Source organism: Falco cherrug, chromosome 13, assembly GCF_023634085.1.
Source record: "Falco cherrug isolate bFalChe1 chromosome 13, bFalChe1.pri, whole genome shotgun sequence".
Taxonomy (NCBI): Eukaryota; Metazoa; Chordata; class Aves; order Falconiformes; family Falconidae; genus Falco; species Falco cherrug.
In genome coordinates, this window is record NC_073709.1 from 16,529,786 (window position 1) to 16,555,191 (window position 25,406).

The 25,406-nt window shown below is 36.6% G+C and overlaps 1 protein-coding gene across 1 annotated transcript in view; it reads right to left on the reverse strand.

Annotated features, from left to right (window-relative positions):
* KIF6 (kinesin family member 6) overlaps nucleotides 1-22,920 on the reverse strand; it is a 158,308-nt gene extending 135,388 nt beyond the window's left edge. The window contains 5 exon segments of the mRNA XM_055725880.1: nucleotides 2,897-3,006; nucleotides 4,445-4,592; nucleotides 18,700-18,774; nucleotides 21,872-21,981; nucleotides 22,855-22,920. Of these exon segments, the coding sequence (XP_055581855.1) occupies nucleotides 2,897-3,006; nucleotides 4,445-4,592; nucleotides 18,700-18,774; nucleotides 21,872-21,981; nucleotides 22,855-22,920 (509 nt within the window).
* Nucleotides 22,921-25,406: the final 2,486 nt, after the last annotated feature.

Consider the following 25,406-nt stretch of genomic DNA (forward strand, 5'->3'; position numbering starts at 1 on the left):
GCCCCCCTAGGGTCCTCAATCCGGCCCCAGATATTTACAGACACCCCCCCCCGCTGGGGGTTGAGGGGGGGAAACGAAGCAGCCGCAGATGACTGCCTGCCACTTCATCCGCGCGCCAGCCCCCCGGTTAAAAAGTTTGAGGACCCCTGGTCTACAGAATATAAAATGGCTACATACAAAATCTTGAGTTCAGGAGCTGAGATTCCAAATCCAATAATGCGATGATTAGATGCAACGGGCAATATTTAACACTGTTATTATTTACTTTGCCTTATACATCAAATACAATTTAATGTCTCATTCTTCAAGTATTATCAACAAGTCTGTTGTGCGCTTTTCACAACTTCTGTTACTGTGCTATCACTCAGCGTTTATCCCTTCCATCGAACTGATATCAAAGTCATTAACATAGTTTGCTAGGCAGAAGTACATATCTTTGATTCAAATTTTACCCCCTTCTTTTGCAAAAATATGGATAACAATATTGTTCTGAAACAATATGCATATTTTACGAGGCTAACTCATCTTTTGTATACTGTTCTAAAATGACAATTATCTTCAACTTTTTCTTGTCCATCCTATAGGTTATCCTGTATTTCGCTTCCTACCGCCACATCTTAAAAGGTCTCAAGAACATAAAATTCTCAGAAAAATTAATTGTTTTAAGTAATGAACACCTGATAGATTTTCAAGTATTCGATTACTGTTTACTTATGTGTAACTATTACTAGTCATTTACAAAAATTAATCAAGTAACTAAAATATAGTTCATCACGCAACTACCCTTTCCTGCAATTTTGTTCTCCCTTTTTAGCTCAGAATGACACTATATATTTTTAAACTTTGAATCCCTAAATTACTATCTTAAAAAAATTATATTTTATTGAACAAATACTTTCATACAATGCTAAATGTGACCTGTGAAGGTATAGTTTAAGTGTACAGTACATATTTTTCTGACAATGTACTGGAAACAATAATGACCATGTATAGTAAAACCATTAAGCACTTAAGATTAGTTACTCTGCAAAGAAAAATTTATTGTCTCACTAAAACCCACTCTGCAATAGTATACACTATGTAAGTTTACAGGTAATTATGATTATCCCAGTGTGCTTTATCCTTAATTGACAACCAAATTATCTCTCAACTTTTACTTTTTTAAAATAGACTAATACATAACAAGGAGTTGCTCTTTAGATTAATTGAATCACCATATATAAAATAATTTCAAGATTTTAAATGCATGATTATCAGTAATTATTCAGAACCTAGTTTTAAAAAGTGACGTAGTTTTCAGGGCATATGACCACCAAATAACTGTTTTAAAGTTGCATTTAAATTAATCAAATTCAGTTTAGTTCAATTGAGTAATTCAATTTAATAAAATGAATAAATGGAATGAGTTAAAATAAAATATTGCAAATAGCTTAATAAATGAAATTAATAATTTAATAAATTTAAATAACTTAATAGCACTAACTTTAATAAGCTGAATAAAAACATAACATTAGCCTCTTTTTACACACAGCAAAAAAAATTGCACCTGTAGAAATGGGCACAAAAATTAAACTATTCACATTAGTCTCTGATTTAAAATTTCTCTCTGTATAGCACAGGAAGCAGATAATAAACAAAATTAAATTCCTAAACTTTACCATGAAAGACATCAGTAAATATAGTCCTTATTACAGCAATGTCATAAAGTGATAAAATTTAGCTCCATTTTATAGATGAAGAAAGCAAAGCAATGAGACCAGTATTCAGCCCAGTCTCATACTCTGAGTTTGTCTGCTGCCCTCCTTATGTCTAGACCAGCTTTTCTAAAGAAAATCTTGAATATTTTTTGTAGATATACATCCTAGATACTACATATGGTGTAGAAAACTAAAGCTATATTTTAAGACAACTTGGAAGATTTTTTTAAAATAAATAAAATAGGTTTAATATGTTAATAACATAATTAGAAATTTTAATATAAAATTCTATTGATTTTCTGTTATTGCTCCATTGGCAGTTTTCAGCACATTTCCTGCTCTTGTATCAGCAGTGATTTAACTGCTACTTACATGTTTCAGTCACCATCATGTTGAGTGAGAAAGTGGGTTGAGTGGGAAAGTGGTTCCCAGCATTATTCCAGGGCATTTGTAAATCTGGTCAATAACTCATTTATACATATTTACTGTTTTAAGAATAACACATACTATGAACTATTTTTTCAGAAGAAACATAGAAACTAGGATTTGAATTTTCTATACATAAGAACTTTAACTGCACCAAGCTTATGTGTTCATGATTTACAAAACTTTACAACCCTTCTCCATGTATTAGTAGGTGCTATTGTCTTATCAATGAAAAATATTATAACAATCATTTATTTTGAAGTAAATACATTGCCCTTTGGAGTTCCTTGTGGCCTTTTCTATCTGTTACTTACTTTATTTCATTATTGCTTATCCTAGAAAAATAACTGTCCTGGAAGAAATAGGTCCATGTAGAAGCAAGGAGTTTTTCTCCCTACTATTGCGAGGAAATAGTGCCTGTTAAATGCGTCTCTGCCACACACACACATGTGCATACCACATAAAGAGACAGGCTGTCATGAGAAAAAAAGTATACCTTCAGTTTTCAGTAGCTGCAATAGATCTCTTCTGCATAATATCAGTATCCGTTTTTAACACTTTTACCTTCAGTTACTCCCATTTAGTTTCCCTATCCTCCATACATAAAAATACAATTTAGACAGTGTCATTAAAATTGAGAAAATAAAGTACTTTGAGTTAATTAACACTGAGTTCAATAGCACAGTTTCAAAAAAGACCCCCAAAAATGCAACAGGACACACAAAAATTATTTCTGTTGTTTTTTGATGATTCTCTGTAGTTTCGTTACTTACGGCAAATCTTCCAGTCTGGAGGCCTCATGTCTTGGGTCCAGCAGATCATAACCACATTCATTGTAGATTTCTAAGTAGGAAACATGAGTTGTATACACCTTACTGCTATCCTGGATAAGAAAGAAAGAAAAAAAAAACACAACAGAAAAAAGGAAGAGCTGTAAAGAGATGTCAGAGCTAGATCAGAGGACAAATTCATCACTACAACTTTTATGTTGCTTCCTCACTCTCTTTTTCTTTTCCTGGGTATGAGTTACATTGTCAATTCATGATACTTTTACGTTTTCTGTTACCGCAAGTATAACATCTCAAGAAGAAAAAGGAAAAACCACACCCCACCCCCCCCCACCCCCCAAAAAACATACTCACACACCCATCCAAAAAAACCAAAACCCCACCATGCCAATGAGTTTAGTTTGGGGATATTTTATCGGTTCCTTATATCTGGAAAACTCTTTATAAACTTAGAACATGGCAGCCTGCTTCGGGAACCATGCAACATGCCATTTTTTCTCTTCTACAGCACAAAAAGAATGGTATAAAGAGGTAAACTCTCATGGATAGAAAGACTATGCTTAAAAAAACCCAAACAACACTAAGGAACAACAACAAAACAAAGATCTACTTTTAGAAACATCAGTGACATACTGCTTTCCACTCCCTTTATTGTAACATTTAATCACTGTATATGATGTTGGCTGTTTCCTGTATTTCTCATTTTTTGTATAATACATTGCCAAATGTAACTTAACACAACTAGGTTTTGCAGACAGAATTTTCTCCTTCCCCAAAGCCAAATCCAAACAACATAAACCTCAAAATAATGGGCTATGATTTCCAAAATAGTAATAATAAAAAAATATTAGTCACTACTTTTCAGCAGTATCACAGTAGCAGTTTAATAATCCAATCCACTAGAGTTGTTTTGCAAAATACTTTGAGATAGGAAATTTTCATTTTCATAGACTAGTTAGTTCCCATGGGGTTTTTTATTGATACTGAAAGTTCACTATTTCAAGGTACACCATTTAAAAAGACACACTACGGATGGATGGAAAAAACATAGTAAGGAACTGTTCAAACAGGAAGCTGTGGAAATAGAATTTCTAACCAATAAATTATTAAAACAAAGGGCCTGATTTGTTTCTCATTTTGGGCAAAAAGGTTTTTTTCCTTCTTTTCAAATTGCACTGCCTCAGCACAAGTAAGAGCTTCAAAAGTCTTGTATTTTCTGTCTCCGAATTCACTTTCTCTTGTTCCATCTTACTTAGGGTTAGGAAGCAGATGACTCTTCACTGTGTCAGCACTTTCCAAAGCACTGTTGTAGATAAAAGAAATGGAACAAGTGAAAGGTATGAAAAGAAAGGCAGGTGGAAAGATAAAGCAACAAGAAGAGATGCTTTAAGATGCACCAAGAAAGAAAACATACAAAACAAAGATTTTGAAGCAGGTAGACAGAAATATCCCTGTAAGCATAACTAAATAGAGCTTTTGATCCAAAATCCAGTCTGAAAAAGGAAACACAAAATAGAAAACAACGTCCCATACCTTCCGCAACTGATCAAAAACAAAAGACAGAGTCCTGGGAATGATGCCTCGATCACTGTAACGTTCTGCTCCTCCTGTGATGGTAAAAGTTTTGCCACTGCCTGTCTGGCCATATGCAAAGACAGTACCATTGTATCCTGCCAAAACACTACGGAATAAAAAAAATGAGAAGATAGAACCAAAATATAGTTAACAGTAATTCCTAATTACATAGAAGCTGTCTTCAGTAATACAAGAATGAACTTCAAGATATGTGCTCTAGATTCAATGGAATTTAAGCTGTCTAGAACTGAAGGGCTTTTTGATGCCTTGACTTGCCCCATTGTTCAATATCGTCATTAGTTGATCATATTTATTACTATCTACACTGCCTTTGTATGGTTTTTTTTTCTTTGGCTGATAACTTTTTGCTAGGATGGTATTTAGTCTGTAAAAAGACTGTAGATGTCAGGAATTGTGACCATTGATACATTACAGCTAAAGAACCTGGAAATATTTCATGAGACTTCATTACTTGCAAACAGAAAACTCATGTAAGGATACAGTTATATCAGCGGTGTTTTTTTCTTTCTGAGAATACTACTACACTAAACTAGCAGACTACTGCTAGCTTGGATTACGATATGCAGGAGAATCTGTGCTTGTATCAGTGTAGTAAAATCTTTATTTACTATGATAACACACAAAACCACACTGGTAAAAGCAAACTTTCCTGTTGGAACTGTGCCTGTACAAGAAGCTTCTGTGGAACAGCAATAGTAGCGATGCAATGGCATAGCTTGAAATGATATTTAGACACAATAATTTTTTTTTTTTTCCTCACCTTTTCTACTTGCAGAAGTGCTTAACAAAACCCCAGTTCAAATATCTTTCTCTAATTCATCGCAACCTCATTGTTAACTTCCACATGATTTCCACCAAACAGTAAATAAGCTTAATGACAGTGGTATAGCTATACACCGTGGAGGAAATGTGGGACTTAGCTGCAGCTGACATACAGCTCAGCAGCCATGGCTAACTAAACAGAATTTTCAAGTTGTGACTTAACAGATTTTTGGTCCTGATTTTGTTCTAAAAGAGAGGGCTATTAATGCAATGGACAAAAAGCAGTGCCCTAAATTATGGTAATCTAGATTCCATAGTCAGTAAAATTTGAAGGAGCAACTTTTACATACAAATATAGCATCTTTTTTCTTATTAATATATGGCAAAATTTCTTGCACTGTTTATGATGACAGTGTGATATCTTTCTCAGTTAAGTCCCCTTTGATTGTATTTACATTTCAGATATCAGCCAATGTTTCATTTCCTCCTTGATATTAAAAGTAAAATTTCAGTTATCCAACATTTAGAATTTCTATTGATACTCATAGTTCACTATCATGCATTTCCCTTGTACAGCTCTGTCTCAAAAGACAAAAATACTAAAAATCTATTTCCACATTTCTAATTCCATTTCTTGTTAATTATTGTTAAATGCCCTTAACTTGAAAAATATTTTCAGTGCTCTGAGGTTTTACACTTCACACTGACTGACTCTAAACAATGAGGTAAAAATGATGGAGGACAATTATTTTGAATTTTCACTTGTCTGTAAAAGCAAACAAACACTGTATAAAACCATCAAAAATTATTAAAATCAGAAACTAAGTAGCGATGAAATCAGTTACTAATATTTAGATGGCTAATCAAACCAGAATTCATAGGAGTCTATATTTGACAGAATATATGATTAAGAAATCAGATTAGACTTAAGTTTTTCATTTTCTTTTCACCAGCTGTCAATTTAAAAAAAAAAGTGTCCTAGATTCATCCATCTCAGAATTGTTCTACTATAATTCCAACATCTCCTGACAAAATATAAAGCAAGAGTATTTGAAAACAAATAAGTAATCACGAAAGATTTATTTTTTTGATAAAACTTTAAAAAGCAATATCTACTTTGTACTTGATTTACTATGCTTGAAGACCTACTAATTTTGCTAAAGAAAAGCTAGAATTTTCAATAAAAAAAATGCACAAGAATAAAGTGATAAATAAGCTAAGATTTTAAAAAGTAAAAAGGGGGCAAACAACCCTTGCATAAGAGGAAAAGAACCACATATAGATAGCTGCTGGTCTGGTGCCAAAAGAGATGCAATGGTTCTTAAAGTTTATTTAAAGGCCTGAGTAGTTGCCAAGTTGCTTATTTTAATCCATTATAGTAGGATGTCAGAGACAAAACCAGAAATACATTGAAAGCAACTACACTGAACATCTGTTTCTAAAGATCAAAATGCCCAAAGACAGAGTATATATAGATTTTAGATTCCAGATGTTAAAAATCAAAACAATTACTATTGTAAAACACCTCATTCATCTATCTTAGGAATTTCTAGTGCCCACTGTCACAGTACGTGGAAGCTGAAGCCAGTAACACATTGTCAGAATGTAGGGGGTAACAAAAGAAGCTCAGAAATGGCAGATTCGAAACAAGTGAAGGGAAATGATTCTTCATGCAAAAGGTAGTTAAACTGTGAAACTCCTTGCAGTGGGATATTTTGGATGCTAACAGTTCACACAGGCTTCAGTAGAGATTGCACTAATTAGTGAAAAAAATTCTCTCAGGACTACTAAACACAGAGAAATTAGAAAGTCTCTAAACTATGAACACCTAGAGGTCAACATAACACTTGGGGGAAGTCACTTTACATGCATGCGCTGTTTTGTTTTCCCCTAAACACTGCCTGTTAGTCCCCGTCAGAGATAGCATACTGGGCTAGCTGGAACTTTTGCCTGACCCACCACAGTTACGCTTCTGTTTTTACATCCCTGCTCTTTGGCTGATCCAGATCTGGCATTTCGGGTTGTTAAGTTTTCTTACTCCTTCTCTTCTTTAAAGTGGTTGAAGGTATATATTTTCAGCTACTGTGACGTGGCTCCTGCAGAAAAGTATGTTTTGCAATGTGTCTAAAAAAGGGGTAAAGGTGTGGCTGCAAACTATTAACTTGAGGTCCCTGTACTTCACAGAAAGCTGTTGATTAGGATCATCACATGTGACAGACATTATGCTGTCAAAACAGCTACAACAGTCAGTGCATTTTCTTTGTGTTATTTTACTCATATATTTCTTAAATGTATTGTAGTGCATCAGCACAGCTCTGAACGGTTTTCCAGAAAACACTGAAAGTTCAGAAAATGTGAACATATAAGTGGCAATAATGTATTCCCACAGTCCATTGTAATTACAGGTAATATTAACATTGCATTGCATAGATGCATTATGAAAGTGCTAGTCATGATTCCACAGTTGAATTCCACTTTAAAATCCAGTCAATCTTTTTTATATATAATTATACATACATGCATATATAATTTGCATCCTTTCCATATTTACAGCATTCATTTCATTCAGAGTGTATTAAAACTAACAACCAAGCCTATTTAAGAAAAGCCTGCTTGAGATGCTAAGGAAGCCTGTAAGGGAAGAGGACCACCAATAACACCAGCGAAACTGGTGGCAAAGCCTTCAAAGAGTGAAGCGCAACCCCATGAAGACAGGATGGAGAATAAATTCCCTTTCTAAGAAAACCACCTTTATAAGAGATGAGGGACTAGGAGTTCAAGCAGGACTGATGGAGCTCCTTTGGCTTAGAAGCAAGCTGAAGACTATGATCTTACCTCCTGAAAAGAGTAAATCAGAAGACACACCAAAAAAGAAAAGTCCCTACTGTATCAGCTTGTTCACAAAGAATTAAACGCAACAGAACTAGAGCTTATATGTGTACACATATATGCTTATGAAAGACAAATTTCAAAACTGAAGATGTGTAACCATCAGTCTGGATATAATATTCTGAATATTAGTCAATATCAGTTTTGAAGGTCTGTATGTGATAAAGTCTACATGGATTGTGTCATAAAATCCATGCCTGATGTTACTAATTCACACTTCTTTTTTAGGAAATTCTCTTGGAATCAATGGGAATACAGGATTTTTTAGCAGCAAGGCTTGTGGAGAAACTCTTATCATAGCAAATACTTGCTATGCATACTTTGCTTTTTTTCCAGTTTTAGGATTTTCAAGTCAAAAATAAATACCAAACTTAATCAATGTAATTTTAGTTCATTGTCCCAAGGCATTTTACACTGAAACAGTAACAGTATATGTAGGTGGACCAGTGACGAGCACCTAATCAATAAATCAAACCAATATCTATTTACTAAATACTCAGGAAGTTTAAGGTACGTACTTACTGTTTTCAACCTAAGATGCACAATCTCTTTAGGAGACTAAAAACATAGAAAGCTTCATAAGCCTTTAGCCATTCACAAACTGCTATTTAAAAAAAACAGTAATCTACACTGCAGAATTACCCTTGTCAACATGAAGCATCTCTCAGATGCTATGAGTTAGTATAGTGAGTAGAAAATCTGTGCATTCGCCCTTTCATCACAAAAAAGTAATTGCAATAGGTACCTAAAAAAGTTGAAAATACCAATTAGAAGATGACAAAAAGAGTGTATTTTCTAAACAGCATCCAGCGAAACAATCCTTGAAGATGCAAATTAAGTCTGCAAGTTAAAGCTGTCCCCAACAGTAGTGGAACTGATTCTCTACTGGGAAATGTGGTAGAGAATCAGCATGTCTTTTCTGCCTGTTCTGCAAAATCTACTTTGCAAGATTGCAGTTCACCCAGCCAAAATCTGCATCTTTGCTCTTCAGATTCTCCGAACTAAAATCCCAAACCTTTGTTAAACTTAGCATTTGAAAGTACACAGGCTGACATGGTTATTGACGGCAGTCTTGTAAAGACTTTAAAATACACATACATAAAAATCATATGCTACAGGGATATTTTCAGTCATGTTCCATCATCAGTGTTATCAGAATATCCAGAAGCTCGCATTTATTTTTTTTTTCTCCCAGGAAGCTGAGTTTTGGCATGCTTAAGGAAACACTTTGTTGAACAAATTTTCTCTTTACTGCTTCAAACAAAACACATCAAAGACATAATCCAAGGAGAAGCTTTGCTGAAACGATTTTTCATGAACTTATGCAATGTTGTATAGCTCCCTGTTCAGAAGTTCACGGACTACTTCCAAACAGATTAGCTAAAATGTTGCTGAAGAAATCTGTCTCCAGTATATTTTAGCAAAGTTACTCCTATTATGATTGTCAGAGTTCCTGGAAGGCCGCTTTTTTTTTTTTAATAATACCAAGCTCAGTCAAGTCTACTACAGAGAAAAATAAGGTTTTAAAATATGACTAAAACTTGTCTGCATTTGTACATTTGTTTCACAGCATTAGGAAATTCAGAGACTTCATTTTCCTTACACACTATAACATGCAGGCATATATCTATAATATATTGTGACAGGCTTAGCTTTTATAAAAAGAAGAGAAAGTAATATTCATCACAAGCCACATAAAGCAATCTTTACATAGTAAAATGCATATCAATTTTACCTACAAAAATTTTAAAGGCTAGCTTTAAACCAAAGAAATACAGAAAAATATATACAAAAAGTCAGTTTCCAACAAATAATTTGTTGTTTCAGCTTTGCTTCTATTACTTTACAACCAGGTATGCCATGTTCCTATCTGGAAAATACGGACCAACTTAAATGTGTAGAGGAAAAACCTGAGTTGTCATGTGCATGAGCAGTAAATCCGAGTTGTTGGACTTTGTACCTGTGAACAAGATTCATTGAATATGGACAAGTGTCATTGGCCTGAACCTCTGAACATAACAAATCAAATCTTAATATTTTAGATTTAACTTATTATGCCACAATATTAGGATTTCCCAGATTTTGTAGCATAATTAATAATTGCATCAATACATATTTTTAAATTGTGTATTTTTGTGTTTCTGTAAAAATACATCTCATCAAACCATATGAAGACTCACATATCACAAAGCTGTACATAAAAAAAATGTAATGTTGGCTGGATATATTAATTTGAAATTGAACCATGCAAACCCTTGTGGCTATATTTACATATGTTTGCTGTAATTAAAGGTGTGTTGGATGATAAATTTTAGTCTTGTTGCTTTTAATCACTGTAAGAAAAGTCAATTCAAAGCAAGATATTGGTGAGAAAACATCATGGTTACCTGCTAAGTATTCTGAATACATTCACAAGTGTTTATGTAATAAGCAGGTCTGTTTAGTAAAGTTTGTATCATTAAACAACCTGAAATTATACAACAAAGGTTTCCCTTAGTGGAATAAGGCAGAGGACGAAAATACACACAGAGAAAAGAAGAAGGAAATAGTCATAAACCAACAAGAAAATTTTAACAATAGCTAATATCAGTTTTAATGAAATAACAACATTAATTGCAGGCAAACAAGCCCAATCCATTAATAAGTATCATTTTATTACAGTCCTAAATCCTCTTTATCCTTTTATTCTGCAGTATAAATTCTAATCTAATTATATGCCAAATTCAAGAAGATTTTAACATCGAAAAAGGTTAGATCTGTTCTCACATTTTACTCAAAGAACTGAATGCTTCTTTTCTGCTTAAGCACTCAAAAAATATTGCTGGTTTTTAGAAATACAACAGCTTGTACTTGACCTTACAAACCTAAAGAACAACATTTTTTAAACACAAAGAAAATATAGACCATGTCCTCTAGATTGCATAGAATTGAAAGTATACCTTTTCCAAGCAACAAATAGTTTGAGCACACAACTAAGGAGATTAACTTGATCACACTGCTATATAGATTTAACCATATATTGTGACAGCAACATAATTTATCATGATGTGTTGGGATAAACCAGAAATGTTCAAGTTTTACCTCCAAGCTATGGCACAGACTACCAAGAAATCTCCCAAATGACAATCTTTGAGACAGAAATTGCAATACTTTCAGTATTTTCCTGTTCAGAATATTAAAAAAAAAAAAAAAAAAGCAAAAACTAACCCACCAGAGGTTTAGAAAACACACTGAGAGTTCTCCACTTGCAAAGTCCCATTAACTAAGACCATGAACCAAAGCCTATTTAAGTCAATGACCACCTTTAAAATAATTTCACTGAGTTTTAGGTGGGATCCAAAGTTTGGGACAATTTGATGCAGATTTTTTGCTGGTGTAAATGCTTAAACACACTATAGTTTTTAAACATGCCTGCATGTATCAAAAGTACTTCTAAAGTACTTCTAATACTTTATGAACTCCCAACATACATTCTAAAAATCATTTTTTTCTGATTAACTTGGAATACTCCTAATACTTCTCTTGTTTCAGAGAAGAGACATAATAAGGCAAGCTGCAAGCTGAAGTAAATGTTTCTCGATTATTCCACTTTCAGTACAACCTTAAAACTGTTTAATAACCCAAATACTGTCATGTAATAAGTATATAAGCTTATGTAATGATGTTTGTTCAGGAAAATAAGTTTTGGCTTTATAAAAAATGAATTCTAACATGCTTTCTCTTCTGCCCTTTAGACTTTGAGAAACTGATGGAAAAAAAATTAAATGCTTGATTAAAATAGCAAGGGTTCAATATTTCAAAAATTCCCTTACCAGTTGTAAGACAGTCATAAAAAAGATCCTCACAGTCCAGAGACAAAAACCTGTTAATATGAAATTGTCATTACATGTAAAGACTTAGCCAGTAACACTGATGAAGAATAAATAAATGCTGTTAACAGTATAGCTGCAACTATGATGGTCTAAAAGTAGAAGTAAAACCAGCTATTTAGAGAGAGGTAGCATCTTTTATTAGACTCTCTAACATAACTGGGGTAGAACAGGACTAGGCTCAGGGCTTTGGTGGGTTACTGGTGTTTTGGTTACATTAGAAAGACCCTGCCTCTTCCCTCACAAACTTGCTAAGCAAAAGGTGTCACTACAACTTTGTATAAATTATCAGGCATAGGACAATTATTTCTAGTATGGACTCACATATGAATGTAGTTAAAGGAGAGCAATGCCATGTGTTTTTTTCCCCCTCAAATTTTCTTACTTAATTACCAGTTAACTTGCACTTTCTAATTTATTCATAATTAGTGGCAATTTAAAAGTGTGCATAGTGAGAAATTAACTTTTTCTTTAAAAATCATTTTAGATTCCTATTTAAATAAATGACTGTTACAGAGTTATGTGCTGGCGTTTTTCAGTCACTCAGCTGACTTGCCTCATGCCTGAAAGATGTCTAATTCCTAAATATAGAGTGTGATACAGAAGCATAACTCATGCAAGCAATTCCTTTTTAATTGATAGATAACATTATGTTTACAACTGCTTAACATTCCTCAAGTGAGAAATTCCTCAACTGAGAGCTAGACAATTTATGGTTAGTTACTACAGTTTAAAATATCATTCAGTACCTCGTCCTTGAGTATCTGAGACAATATAAATGTGGTATAAAGCCCAGTGACAGTAGACAGAGGTTGGAAGCAGACTGAGGTTGTTTTGTGGTTGGTTTTTCTGGCTACATTTTGTTTTAATTTCCAGTGAAGATCATTTGTTCTATTTAAAGTTTAAGGACACCGAAATTTTCTTTTGCTTCTGTGTTCATCGTTAACATGACTTCAGGGAGGCTTGTGCCTACTTGTAATGAAGAATTCCACTTCCTCTGCTGCTACACCAGTTTTGCTGAGTCAAACAGAACAAGCAGAAGTTACCATCAGAATTGGCAAAAAAAAAAAAAAAAAAAAAAAAAAAAATCAACAGAAAACAAACTCTCCCCTTTGAGTTCTGTATCCAGTTTTGAAATCCCCAGCAGAAGCAGCATGCTACAGAGAAACTGGAGTGAGCCTAACAGAACCAAGCTGGTTTGGACTGCAGCACGTTACACACAAAGAGAAGCCAAGGGAGGTGTTTTCTGTGAACGTGGAGAAGGGAAAGCTATGCATGTACCTAATTACTACCTGCCATTATGCAATGGATCGTTACAGAGATGGACTCAAACTCTTCTCAGAAGCTTACAGTGGTAGGACAAGAGGCAGTGGACATAAGTTGCAAGAAGGGAAATTCCAAGAGGGTACAAGGAAAATGTTCTTCATGATGAGAGTAGTTAAGCCCTGAAACGGGTGCCCAGATGTGTTGCGGGATCCCCACCTTTGGATATTTTCAGATCTCTACTGGACAAGGGCCTGAGCAACCTGATCTTGAAGCTAGACCTGCTTTGCTCAGGAGATTGGACAGGATGACCTGCAGAGATTCCTCTGACCTAATTATCCTAATTTGTTGGCAGTAGGCATAATTCACATAGAATCATCAGCAAGAGAAAGAAAAAGTAAATAGTCCTTAACAATCCCTGAAAACATGCTACAAACTGCTACAAATCCTGCTCTGCTTCGGACTGGTCTCAATGCATCAGTTTTATAACCACCAATGACAGTCTCTCTCAGGGAAGTCAGAGTGCTCTGATTCCTTTTGTGTTACTCCAAACTTCATTATGAAAAGGACAAAGAAATAGAACCTTATTTTCAAGTTTTTTACATTGGCAGGTATTACAGACAATGTGGAAATCTTGTTCCAGCAATTGGTAAATGAAACTTATCCTGAACACCAAAGCCATCACAGCAACGATGAGTATAAAGTCTAGGCAGAAAGATTCGCTTGTTCTGACACTGAATTCCTATTGCAAGACATAGTTCCCAATCTTCAAAAGGATTAAAGATCATTTAAGTAGATACATTGAAGACATATGTAATTTTTAATATTGTTTTGTTTTAAAATGAAAAAGTTCAAAGTAAGTGGTTTTATGAAGTTTATAATAAGCATAAATAAAACATTTCTAGAAAAGAGGCGTTATTAAGTAAGGACTAAATTCTGTGTGTATATGTAGATAAGAGAAAAACCTGGAAACAAGAAACAGATTTCAGCTTTAAAAATTAAGTACTTAGACTTTGTTAGATTATTTCAGCTTCATATTATTATTTTGACTTGAGTTCTGACACCATCATTTAAAATGATGGTAACAAATGCGTGTGGTTAGAACAAATATTCAATAACTGTTAAAATACCAGACTAATGAAAAAAGGAGAAAACACACCAGTATCTTTGATCATGGGAAACAGTCAGCCCTCTCCTCATCTCAGTTCTTGTTAATCTGAAATATTTTACCCATGTCCCTTACTTTCCTTCTTTCTATCTCTGAAAACCTCAATTCACAGTTATTTTATTAAAAATAAAAATAATCAACACAATCCTAGAAAAAACAGCCCTCAGACATGATATTTAAGACTAAAAGAAGGAAAAACGTCATTTGCAGGATCTGGAAGACAAGTTTTCAGGAAAGATTTGTCTTTACAGAGACTCAGTATTTAGGTATCTTCTATCATTTGGAGCTCAGATTAAAGTTTATGTTAAATAAAATAAATCATCTCAGTATGACATTTTTTTGTTATGCCTTTGCCAGATTTATGAAACAAATCTAATCTCAAAATGCCTCATCTTTCAAAAAACACCACCAATTTCCAAATTGCATGTAACTTTTCCTTGAGAGCTTAGTGCAAGCAGGTTTCCTTAGAAATTTCAAAAGGGCTTTCCTAAAAAGAATAAGTTGTAACACAATTTCTTATTTTAACTAAAAACTGTAAATATATTTAGAATTTCACCAGAAGCAGTGCAGAAGGTGACACAAAGGTACTCTGAACCAAAGCTATCAAACTGTAACCTATAATAAGCAGCCTTCTTGAACAACTCTAAACTGTGCAATCTAAGTCAAAATAAATATGAAGTACTAACAGTAATTTAAAATGAAACATTAATGAAGCTCTCACTTTTTATTATGTCATAATTGTACTCACTTCCAGGAATAACTGCTAGCATTACTGCTCTAATTTCTCAATTTAGGGTAAATTTTAAGCTACAGTTGTTTAAGGCTGACATCCAAAAAAAAGTGTCCTTTTACTATATATAGATTCCACAGGTCTTTTGTGCCCAAGTCACAAAATTGTGCCCAAATCACCACATTAGTAATAATGCAGCTGTGATGTGAGGTTGCCTGCAGGTGAGCCAAGCCACTACTTCCCACACTGTCACAAACATAACCAGGTCTGAATGGATAATTGTTCATACAAATATTTTGACCACATTTTCTGTAAGAATAAGCAGCAGAAAAAAAAACCAGAAAAGAGTGAAGTACTTTCTGTATTACAGATGTTAATTCTTAGGATAAACACAGCACACCAGAAGAAACTAAAATCTGCAGCAGTAAGAGTACTAACGTGAAGACTACGAGATCTTTCAAAAAAAATGTTAAGTCATTGCCATTAGGTTTATAAACAGCTGAGCTGTTTCTTATTTGCATGATACTTCTGAAGATAAAATATTTTCAGTATTACATTTTCATAGATCAAGACAAAACACTGGCCATATCAGAATTGAAAACAAAACTCATCCAAAACACTAACATTTTCTACTCTTAATTTCTAATTGCATTCATCATCATAACACTAATATTTGAAGCATTATAAGAGTAACCTTGTTCTGTTGTTAGACTAAAACAATGCTTAATTGTTAACAAACTGTAAGAGATGGATGTTATTTATTTTCTGTAATTTTTGATAGAGTTAGTTTAGTGTTGCTTCTTAAAGATCAAGTTGGCTTTGCACAGAAAAAAATCACAAGAATATATATTTAAAAGGAAAAGCATAAAGCACAAAGAAATGACAAAAAGAAACCATGTAAGAGATGGCTTAAGCATAAACAAAACGTAATAAAAAAACCAAATCACATGGTTATAATGTTTTGCAGAGGCTGGCACTTCCGACTGAAGAAGAAAATTAAAGTCTGGTGCCTCTGAAACCACAGGCAAGATTACAATTTAACTGGACTTAAAGAGGGAAAAAGTAGTGGCCCAACATCAAAGAAAGCACACTTAAAAAGAAAAAAAAAAAACAACAACCAAAAAGTTGCCTCCAATTCCCACCCATCCAAGAAAAAACTGGAAAGATTTTAGAATCCTGAACATTGCATTGTTGTTTTTAGTTTTAAAACGACATTGCATTGTTGTTTTTAGTTTAAACAATGTCCAAGATTTTTCTTCTGAGCATTCAAGTTTGTAACTGAATTTTGTCATGACTGTAAGTATGCATGGCAAAGAGCCTCAAAATGTTACTGAACTATTTCATTGATACTTTGCTGCTACTTTCCTTCCCCTGGCAATACACAGACAAAAACCATTCCCTTAGTAAAGTGACTCCAACAACAGAACTGAGTACATTTTCAAGTTTTCCCCTGCAATAGAACGTTGACTTAAAAAAAAACAAAAGAACACTTTGCTAGGAAAAACTGTGGTCTTCCAGAGTAACAGGGCAATTCTTATTCCCTAATTCCCACAATGGAAAGGAAAACTGAGTCATTAACTATAGAATGAAATACGTTTCAGGTACAGTTCAGGACTCCTTTAGCCAAGGAACCTCATGACTATGAAGAATTTTGAAATACATGTTTTACCTAAGAAAACATAAAAATCAAGGAAGAGGATGAGACACAGGAACATACTTCAGGTATTGCCTACTCTGATATAAAAACACAAGCAAAATTATCCTTCAGTATTATCAGTAACAACACAAAGCTTATATTCTAATTGACATTTAACACAAACACTCAGAGTCAAAATAGTCTTGATTCAGTTAAGAATGATTTTATAAATTGATTTTAACATTAAGGACTCAGCTGTTTGGAGATAACTGTATGCCTAAACACCACTGAATTTAACAGCATTTCAGTACTTTCAAGCACTTAAAAGATTTTTATAAATTGATTTGCTTCATGACATAGACTTAAGTTTTTTGATTTTTAGTTATTTTTATCAGCCAGCACTGAAGTAAAGGAAAACAATATAAATTCCTGTTCACTATAGCACTGTATAGGTGAATTATCCAACTCAAAAAATTTCTGTATTCTAGCAAAACACTCCAAAGGAAAAGAAAAATATCAGTCAGTCTGTTGCTAGTTAGCTTTGATGCTCCAAGTTCTTGTTGAGGATAGTTCAATCCATAGTACGTAACAATGAGACTTTTAACCCTTCTCTTTCCAAGCACAAATAAGATAAAGAACTTTTTCTGCAGTTACCATTAAACCCAGAAATATTTAAAGTTAAGTAAATGAATTAACCTGAAGTTATATGTTATAAAGTCAGACAAGCAAAGAAATCCCTTCTGAGTGAAAGAAGAATATAACAAAAAATTTATATTTAACTTATTCTAGTGAAATTTCAAATTCACCTGGTCTTCAATTTCACTGTCAATTATTGTCCTGCTTTATGTGGGACTTTTAAGAAGAAAATAGAGGGGGAAAAATAATCAAGAAAAAATTCTGAAGAGCTAGCTATATTTTTACTTCCAAGTAACAGTTTGAGAAGGACTACGTATCCAGCTGAGGATGTCTGTTTTCCTACAGTACACATGACAGTGCGATAGACCTAAGAATAACTTGCAGAATCATAGCTTAAATCAACAGATGGGTCAGACAACGAATGAGAAAGAAGTTGGTAGCTAAAGTAATACTTCTCAACTTGCTACAAATTTGGATTCTGAGCAGTAAGTTTGATAAACAAACAAACAGTATGAAGAAATTCTACTTCCTCCAGTGTAGGATTTTCTCCCCCACTAAAACCAGTACTAACTTCAGCAATGTGGGCATAAACTGAGCAAAGAGAATGGCGTATTGGAAAATCCACCTGGTTCAGAGTGGCATTCAGTCCACACAATGAACGAAGAGTGCTTCTACGTCGGTCTTAAATGCTTGCCTTTGCAAACTTTAAAACATGAGCATTGTTTGATTATTATATGGAGGAGAAAAACAAAAACAGTGCCAAAATATCTGCCTCGCACATTAAGACAAAAATAACAAGAGCAAAATTTGAGAATATCTCCACAGGTATTAATTCAAGAGTGTCCTTAACATAATGAAAACTAAACGGGGGGGAATAAGATTTTCATTAGGTTTACCCCTTCATGGAACAATATAGGGAATACTTTCCTAAGGCAATGAAGTGAGCTTATAGTATAGATAAAAAACAAATTAAACATGGATTTCTATGCCTATGAAAGAAAAAAGGCAACAGTAGCAGTGTTATTTTAGGAGTTAAAAATGGAAGCTTACCATACATAAAATTCTCAGGGGTTTATTGCATATCTCCTAGATTCAGACATGTCAGTCTTTAGAAAATTAAAACATCAATCCACTTTTATGGCAATGAGACAAACACTTGCCAGCTCTCCTCCAAGTAGTACAATGAAAGCTATTTTTGACCCTGTGTTACCCCAATTACTTGCAGGATCAACAACGTACCATTCTGCTACTGGTTTGGCAATGCTGTCAAAAACCACATCTTGTTTTGCCTCTTGATCAAAAATTTTCTGAAATCTGAAAATATTAAGCAAATAATAATTGCTTAGAATCTTAAAACACTACTTGATTCATACAGTTTTGTTTGTTTGTAATAGTCAATGTTTACATCATTAGGCTTACATAACTTAGTACAATGTTTTCCCTGTAGTCTTAACCACAGCGTGCTGTTGTGCTATTGTACATAAATAGGCTGTACACAGTGCTGCTTTGACAAGATCTGTACAATAAAATCCTCTGATAAAATGATGTGGCTTAGAAAAAAATAAATCGTATTTTAAAATCTATCAAGAGAATCAGTGTTTGTAACTAGCACCGCACTGAAACCTGGATAAATAGATTACACTATAAGCAAATACAGCATCCCACCAGTACAGCCAGGCTCACGTTATTTCATAACTACTTCCTTCATTCTGCTGCACAGTTACTGTAAGTCACAAGGAGACATTTAATTCAATCTAAGTTTTGTCATTTCCTATGTAAAATATCTTCAGTTGTCTTACAGAATCATAGCATACCTGAGGTTGGAAGGGGCCATCTGCTCCAGTCCCCCTGCTCAAATGAGTGTCAGCTAGAGCAGGGGTCTGTTCAGTCAGGTTTTGAATACCTTCACACATGGAGGCTCCACAACCTCTGTGGGAAACCTGTTCCAGTATTTGATCACCCCTCAGTACAAAAAGTTTTGGGTTTTTTTTAATATTTCCTGCATTTCAGTTTGTGCCCATTAACTTTGTCCCATCACTGTGGACCACTGACACGCATCTGGCTCTGTCTTCTTTATTGCCTTCTCCTTATAAAGTGTTTATATACACGTTGATAAGATCCCCTTGAGCCTTCTCCAGGATAAACAGTCTGAGGTCTCTCAGCCTCTCTTCACATCAGATGCTCCAGTCCTTTAATCATCTTTGTATCCCTTCACTGGAGCCCAGAACTGGACACAGAACTCCAGGTGTGATCTCACTGGTGGTGACTAGAGGGGAAGGATCAACTCCTAATGCAGCCCAGAGGCTGTTTGCCTGCTGCAAACCTGCTTTCAGTCAGCCCTGAGCCTGTCTGGTTATTCCACACCAGCAGGAGGACTTGGCATTTCCCTTTGATGAACTTCATGAAATTCCTATTTGCCCATTTCTCCAACCTCTTGATGTCCCCCTAAATAGCAGCACAACTATCTGGTGCATCAATCACCCCTCCCAGTTTCATATCATCTGTGAACTTGCTGAAGCTTTACTTGGTCCCATCACAGAGGTCATTAATGCTAAACAGTACTGGGTCCCACTATTGACTACACTAATCACTGGCCTCCAGCTGCACTTTGTACCCGATGACAACCCTCTGATCCTAGCAGCTCAGCTCATTTGAAACACCCCTCACTGTGCACTTATCTAGGCTTTCCCGATGCCATACCTCAGACAGCCTTCCTGGGACACCTAATGCCACTCCCATCTCTTGTAAACTTCCTTTTTATTTTTGCATTTAGTCAGAAGCTGCTTCCTTATCCATGCAGGCCTCCTGCTGCCTTTGCATCATTTCCTGTTCATCTGGATGGCAATCTGATGATTCTTGATTTTGGAGGAGGTGATCCTTGAAAATCAGCTAGTTCTCCTGGACTTCTCTCCGGGGCTGTGTCATGGAATTCTTTCAAGCCGGTCCCTGAACAGGCCAGAGCTTGCTCTCCTGAAGACCAGGGTTATGATCTTCCTTTTTGGTTTGCTCTCTTCTCTCAGTATCCTGAATTTCATTATCTCATGGCCACCACAGCCAAAGCAAGCCCGATGTTTAATATCCCTGATCAGTTTTTCCATGTTTACAACTATGAGGTGCAGCAGATATAAGCTTTTTAATCTTATATTAGAAAGTTGTCATCCTTACACTCTGGAAACCTCCTGGACTGCTTGTGCCCTGCTGTGTTGTCTGTCCTATCTGGAACCATATTCTCACACAGAAATTCACGTGGTTTATAGAAAGGCACCATGGAGTACAAGGGAACACAGCAATACACAAAAAATAGACACATATATTCTATCTGCTAATGCTTTATCAGTCAAGTCATTAAAAAATTGTGTTTGATTCCCATATAAAAGAGTAAGAACAAAAAAGAATGTTTGAGGTGACCAGGATAGACAGTGCGTGAAAGCATGAGTTTTACGGGGGAAAACGGAAATTCTTACTCCATAGCATTATTTTTGCATTGTCTTAAGGATAACAAGGCATGATTCTCAAAATCCATCTCTAGAGACTTTTTAATAAATTAGAAAATCAGAAAAAAATATCAGAAATAATTATAGCTAGCTTTGGCATCTGCCACCTAAGCTAGTTTCACATATTCATCTAGTCAGAGAGGGCAGCTCCTCTCTTCCCAAGCAGAAAGTATTTCCTTAGCCAATGTAAAATGACATAAGTCTGAGCTGCCAATGTTTGTCTGGAGATCTCTTTTTGAATAACATAGAGCAACAAATTCACTTGATCTGGTATTATAAAAAATAAAAAGTATTCCACTTGGAAAAAGACAACCTCAGCCTTGTCGTTAGAGGTGTTTAGACATCTAGCTTTCTTCATCATCAAAATTGTAAAGTATGCCTCCAAATTTTCTGTTTAAAAGATAAAAATATTTGACTCATATTGCTGGTACTTACTTTTAGTTTCTAAAAAATATTTATGTTCTACAACCATGGGTTTTTTTCTTTCAACAATCTCTGGTTTTCTTTACCGTGTTTTGGTTATGTCTGAAACACAGTTTCTAAACAGAGTGTTTCACGTCGAGACATCTTTAGCTAGCCTATGCCAACTCATTATATCACAAGAGAACACACAGTCCTGCATTCAATCTTCACATGCAAATTCAAAATAAACTGTAAAAATGGAAGAACTGATACATGAAGATGCAATCTTTGAGATAACACTTAGAAATGTATAATTACTTGCAATGGATAGGCAAAAACTCCACAACTTTAGCAAATGCTATCAAACTTGTTCAAGTGAGGAGCATAATATGCTGAAGTATTCCTTGTGTTAAGGGAGTTATATAAAAATAAACCTAATTATACCAAACCTTAATTTTAAGAATAGGCTTACACATAGCGATATCAATCACTGTAAGGATAAGGCTTTTACTTACTTGAACCTGTAGCTCTCCCTTTTATTATTGACGAACCCATCTGCTAAATCATGTGGCACGACAATCTCCAGACTGGACAGAGATTCCTCATCATTGTCAACTGAATAAATCTAATAAGCATGGACATGTATTAAAATAATTTTACCAGCAGAACAGCATAGCCCTTAAGTATAGAACACACGTGTAAGCTTAGCACCTGTAACTGCCTAAAGAAAAACTTCTTACAAATTTCACTCAGCATGTGAGCAAAACTTCCTTCAGCTATTATACAAAAAAGAAAACAAGCACAGATTAATGTTATCCTGTTTGTTGCCACAGGAACACTACAGTAAGATTTGAAACAGAAACATAGTCAATTTCACAGGCTTCGCTTACTAAACCATGTTACTATCTGAGCTGTTATTAAAAACAAAGCACAGCCCCTGGAGCAACACCCTCCAAAACGCCTGGAAGGACATTATCAGGAAAAACTATGACAGAATGAGTCAGGCTGGTTTAAAAAGATAAGACGATGGAGACCTAAATGCACGGTTTCTGAGGAACACTTCCATTATCTTTATTATTTCTTGCAAAGGCAGCTGAAGACGGGGAGCCACACGTTCCCCTCCAATGTTCGGAACAGCACCGAACCGCCAGTGACCAGCACCAAACGTTTTCCCTGGAGCCTTTCTGTAACAACTAGGCAGGAAAGCAGCTCCTCTCCCCCTCCCCCAATAGCTCCAGGCTAAGCTGCTGTACTTCGTGATGTTACTAACTTCCTAAGGCTTCGGAGAGCAGCACAGGGCTGCGGCCCTCCGCTCCCGGCCCCGGGCAAACCCCGCAGCTCTCACAGGCCTGCGGGCGCGGCAGGGCACCTTGCAGGGGGTGCCCGCCCGGTGCCCGCCGCTTCCCGCCCTCAGGCGGCCTCACCGGACGCCCTCTGGCTCGCCCCGCTGCACCCCGCAGCAGCGCAGCAGCCGGTCCGCAGCCGGTCCCCATCCTACCCCCGCCTGCTGCCGCCTGCCCAGTGGCTTCACCCGCGCGTACACCCGGACGGCTTCCTGCACCATCGCTGCCCGGCACAGCGCTGGGCGGCCGGCGGCTAGCAACGGTAACCACGGCACGCTACCCAGCCTGCACGGCGGCGGGCGGGAAAAGGCGAGCGCGCGCGCCCGTGTGAGGTACGTCCCGCTCCCCTCAGCGTCCTCACGCCCTTGAGAGGCTTCGGCAGGGCTTAGAGGAGGAGGGAGCAACGGGGCTCCCTCTGTGACCGGTCACTGCCTGTTTAGCCCTTAATGGCAATTCCCCACCAGCTGTTTTCCCCCGAGGCCAAAGTGTCATGGCTGTGAGAAAAAGGAGCTTGTAAACACTGCCCACCTGAGAGGTGCGGTGTTTGTCTCTCTCCTGCAGCACACCTGAAATTCCCTGCCAGGTCTGTGGGACTGTATGTTACCTGTGTGGCCACACAGCCCTCCTATGGCTGAAACCATCCATGTAAAGCCACTCGATTGAAGAGGAGTGTCTGTTGTTAACCAGTTGAAACATGAGGAACAGAAATTGTGGGAAAATACCTAGATTACACGCAATGAAGACATCAATTTTTTAAATTTTTATATCAAAAAGGTACTGAAAAACCTGCTAGTGACAAACAGTTTGTTGTCTTGTTAGGAGAGCTAAACTTACACACAAGTAATAGTACAACTCTGTTATTTTATGAAGTGGTTACCAAAAAGTCACACGAACAACATGACAGAATTTTGGCCTTAGTTTTGGTGAGACATAGTGGTAAAGATCAAATTACAGTGATTACAAGTCCACTAATTTAAATTAAGTGGAAAATCAGGGACTTGATTAAAGAAGAGGGTAGAAATTTCTTTAACTCAGATATGGCAAAAGTATGTTGAACTTGTATCCTAAATAAGAAAAACAGTAGGGGAAAGGTTTTCTGTCCCAACTGAACAAATAACTGTCTCAGAAAGCATATGAGGCATAAATAGTGAGCCTTCAGGGAATGAAATGGAAAAGGACTAATCACCGACTAAAGTTGAGTGCAAAAGTCAAAAGGGTAAAAATGAAAACAAATGGAAAATATTACTTGATGATTAGAGGGTGAAGGAAAAACAGGACATTGGAATAGGATAATGGAATAACTAGTATCTTCTCAGCATTTCTCTGAAACTATAAAAAAATGTTGTCCCTTGTCAGTAGGGATGGGGTTGCTGAATGTGATGTTAGAGGTTACTAATGTGATGTGTGATGCGACTAAACAGGAAGGAAGTGTGAGGTGGAATAACTGCAGCCAAGAGGGAAGAAGAACCCATAGAAATCAAAGAATTGAGAATCAGAATGGTTTGACTTTGAAGGGTCCATAAAGACTGTCTAGTTCCAACCCACCTGATATGGGCAGGAACACCCTCCACTAGACCAGGTTGCTCAAAGCCCCATCCTACCTGGGCCTTGAACACTTCCAGGAATGGGGCTTCCACAGCTTCTCTGGGCAACTGGTTCCAGTGTCTCTCCACTCTCACAGTAAAGAATTTCTTCCTAATATTTAATGTAAATCTACCCTCTTTTAGTTCAAAGCCATTCCCCCTTGTCCTATCACTGCATGCTTTTGTAAAAAGTCCCTCCAACTTTCTTGTAGCCCTTCTTTAGGGCCCGGAGCTTTCTCTTCTCCAGGCTGAAAACCCCCAACTCTTTCAGCCTGTCTTCAAAGAAGAGGTGCTTCAGCTTTCTGAGCATCTTTGTGGCCCTCCTCTGGACTCGTTCCAACATGTCCACTTCTTTCTTATGTTGGAGGCCCCAGAGCTGGACACGGTGTTCCAGATGGGGTCTCACAAGAGCAGAGCAGAGAGGGAGAATCACCTCCCTCAGCTTGCTGGCCATGCTTCTTTTGATGCAGCCCAGAATAGAGTTGGCTTTCTGGGCTGCCAGTGCACATTGCTGGGTCATGTTGAGCTTCTAATCCACCAGCTCCTCCAAATCCTCCTCAGGGCTGCTCTCCATCCATTCTTTGCCCAGCCTGTATTTGTGCTTGGGATTGCTCCAACCCATGTGCAGGACCTTGCACTTGGCCTTGTTGAGCTTCATGAGGCTTGCATGGGCCCACCTCTCACACCTGTCAAGGTCCATCTGGATGGCGTCCCTTCCCTCCACCATGTCAATCACATCACACAGCTTGATGTCACAAGCAAATTTGCTGATGGTACACTCAATCCCAGTGTCATGTCACCAACAAAGATGTTGAACAGTGCTGGTCACAGTACTGACCCCTGAGGAATGCCACTCATCACTGGTTTCCACTTAGACACTGAGCTGTTGACTGCAAGTCTTTGAGTGTGACCATAAAGCCAATTCCTTATCCACCAAGTGGTCCATCCATCAAAGCCATGCCTCTCCAATTTAGAGACAAGGATGTCATGTGGGACAGCGTCAAATGCTTTGCACAAGTCCAGTAGCTCTAAGGGGCATGGAAGAGGAGCAGCCAATGAAGAGAGACTGGGAAGGAGCAGAGGAAGGAGGGAGAGGGAGAGAGAGAGAGAGAGAGAGAGAGAGA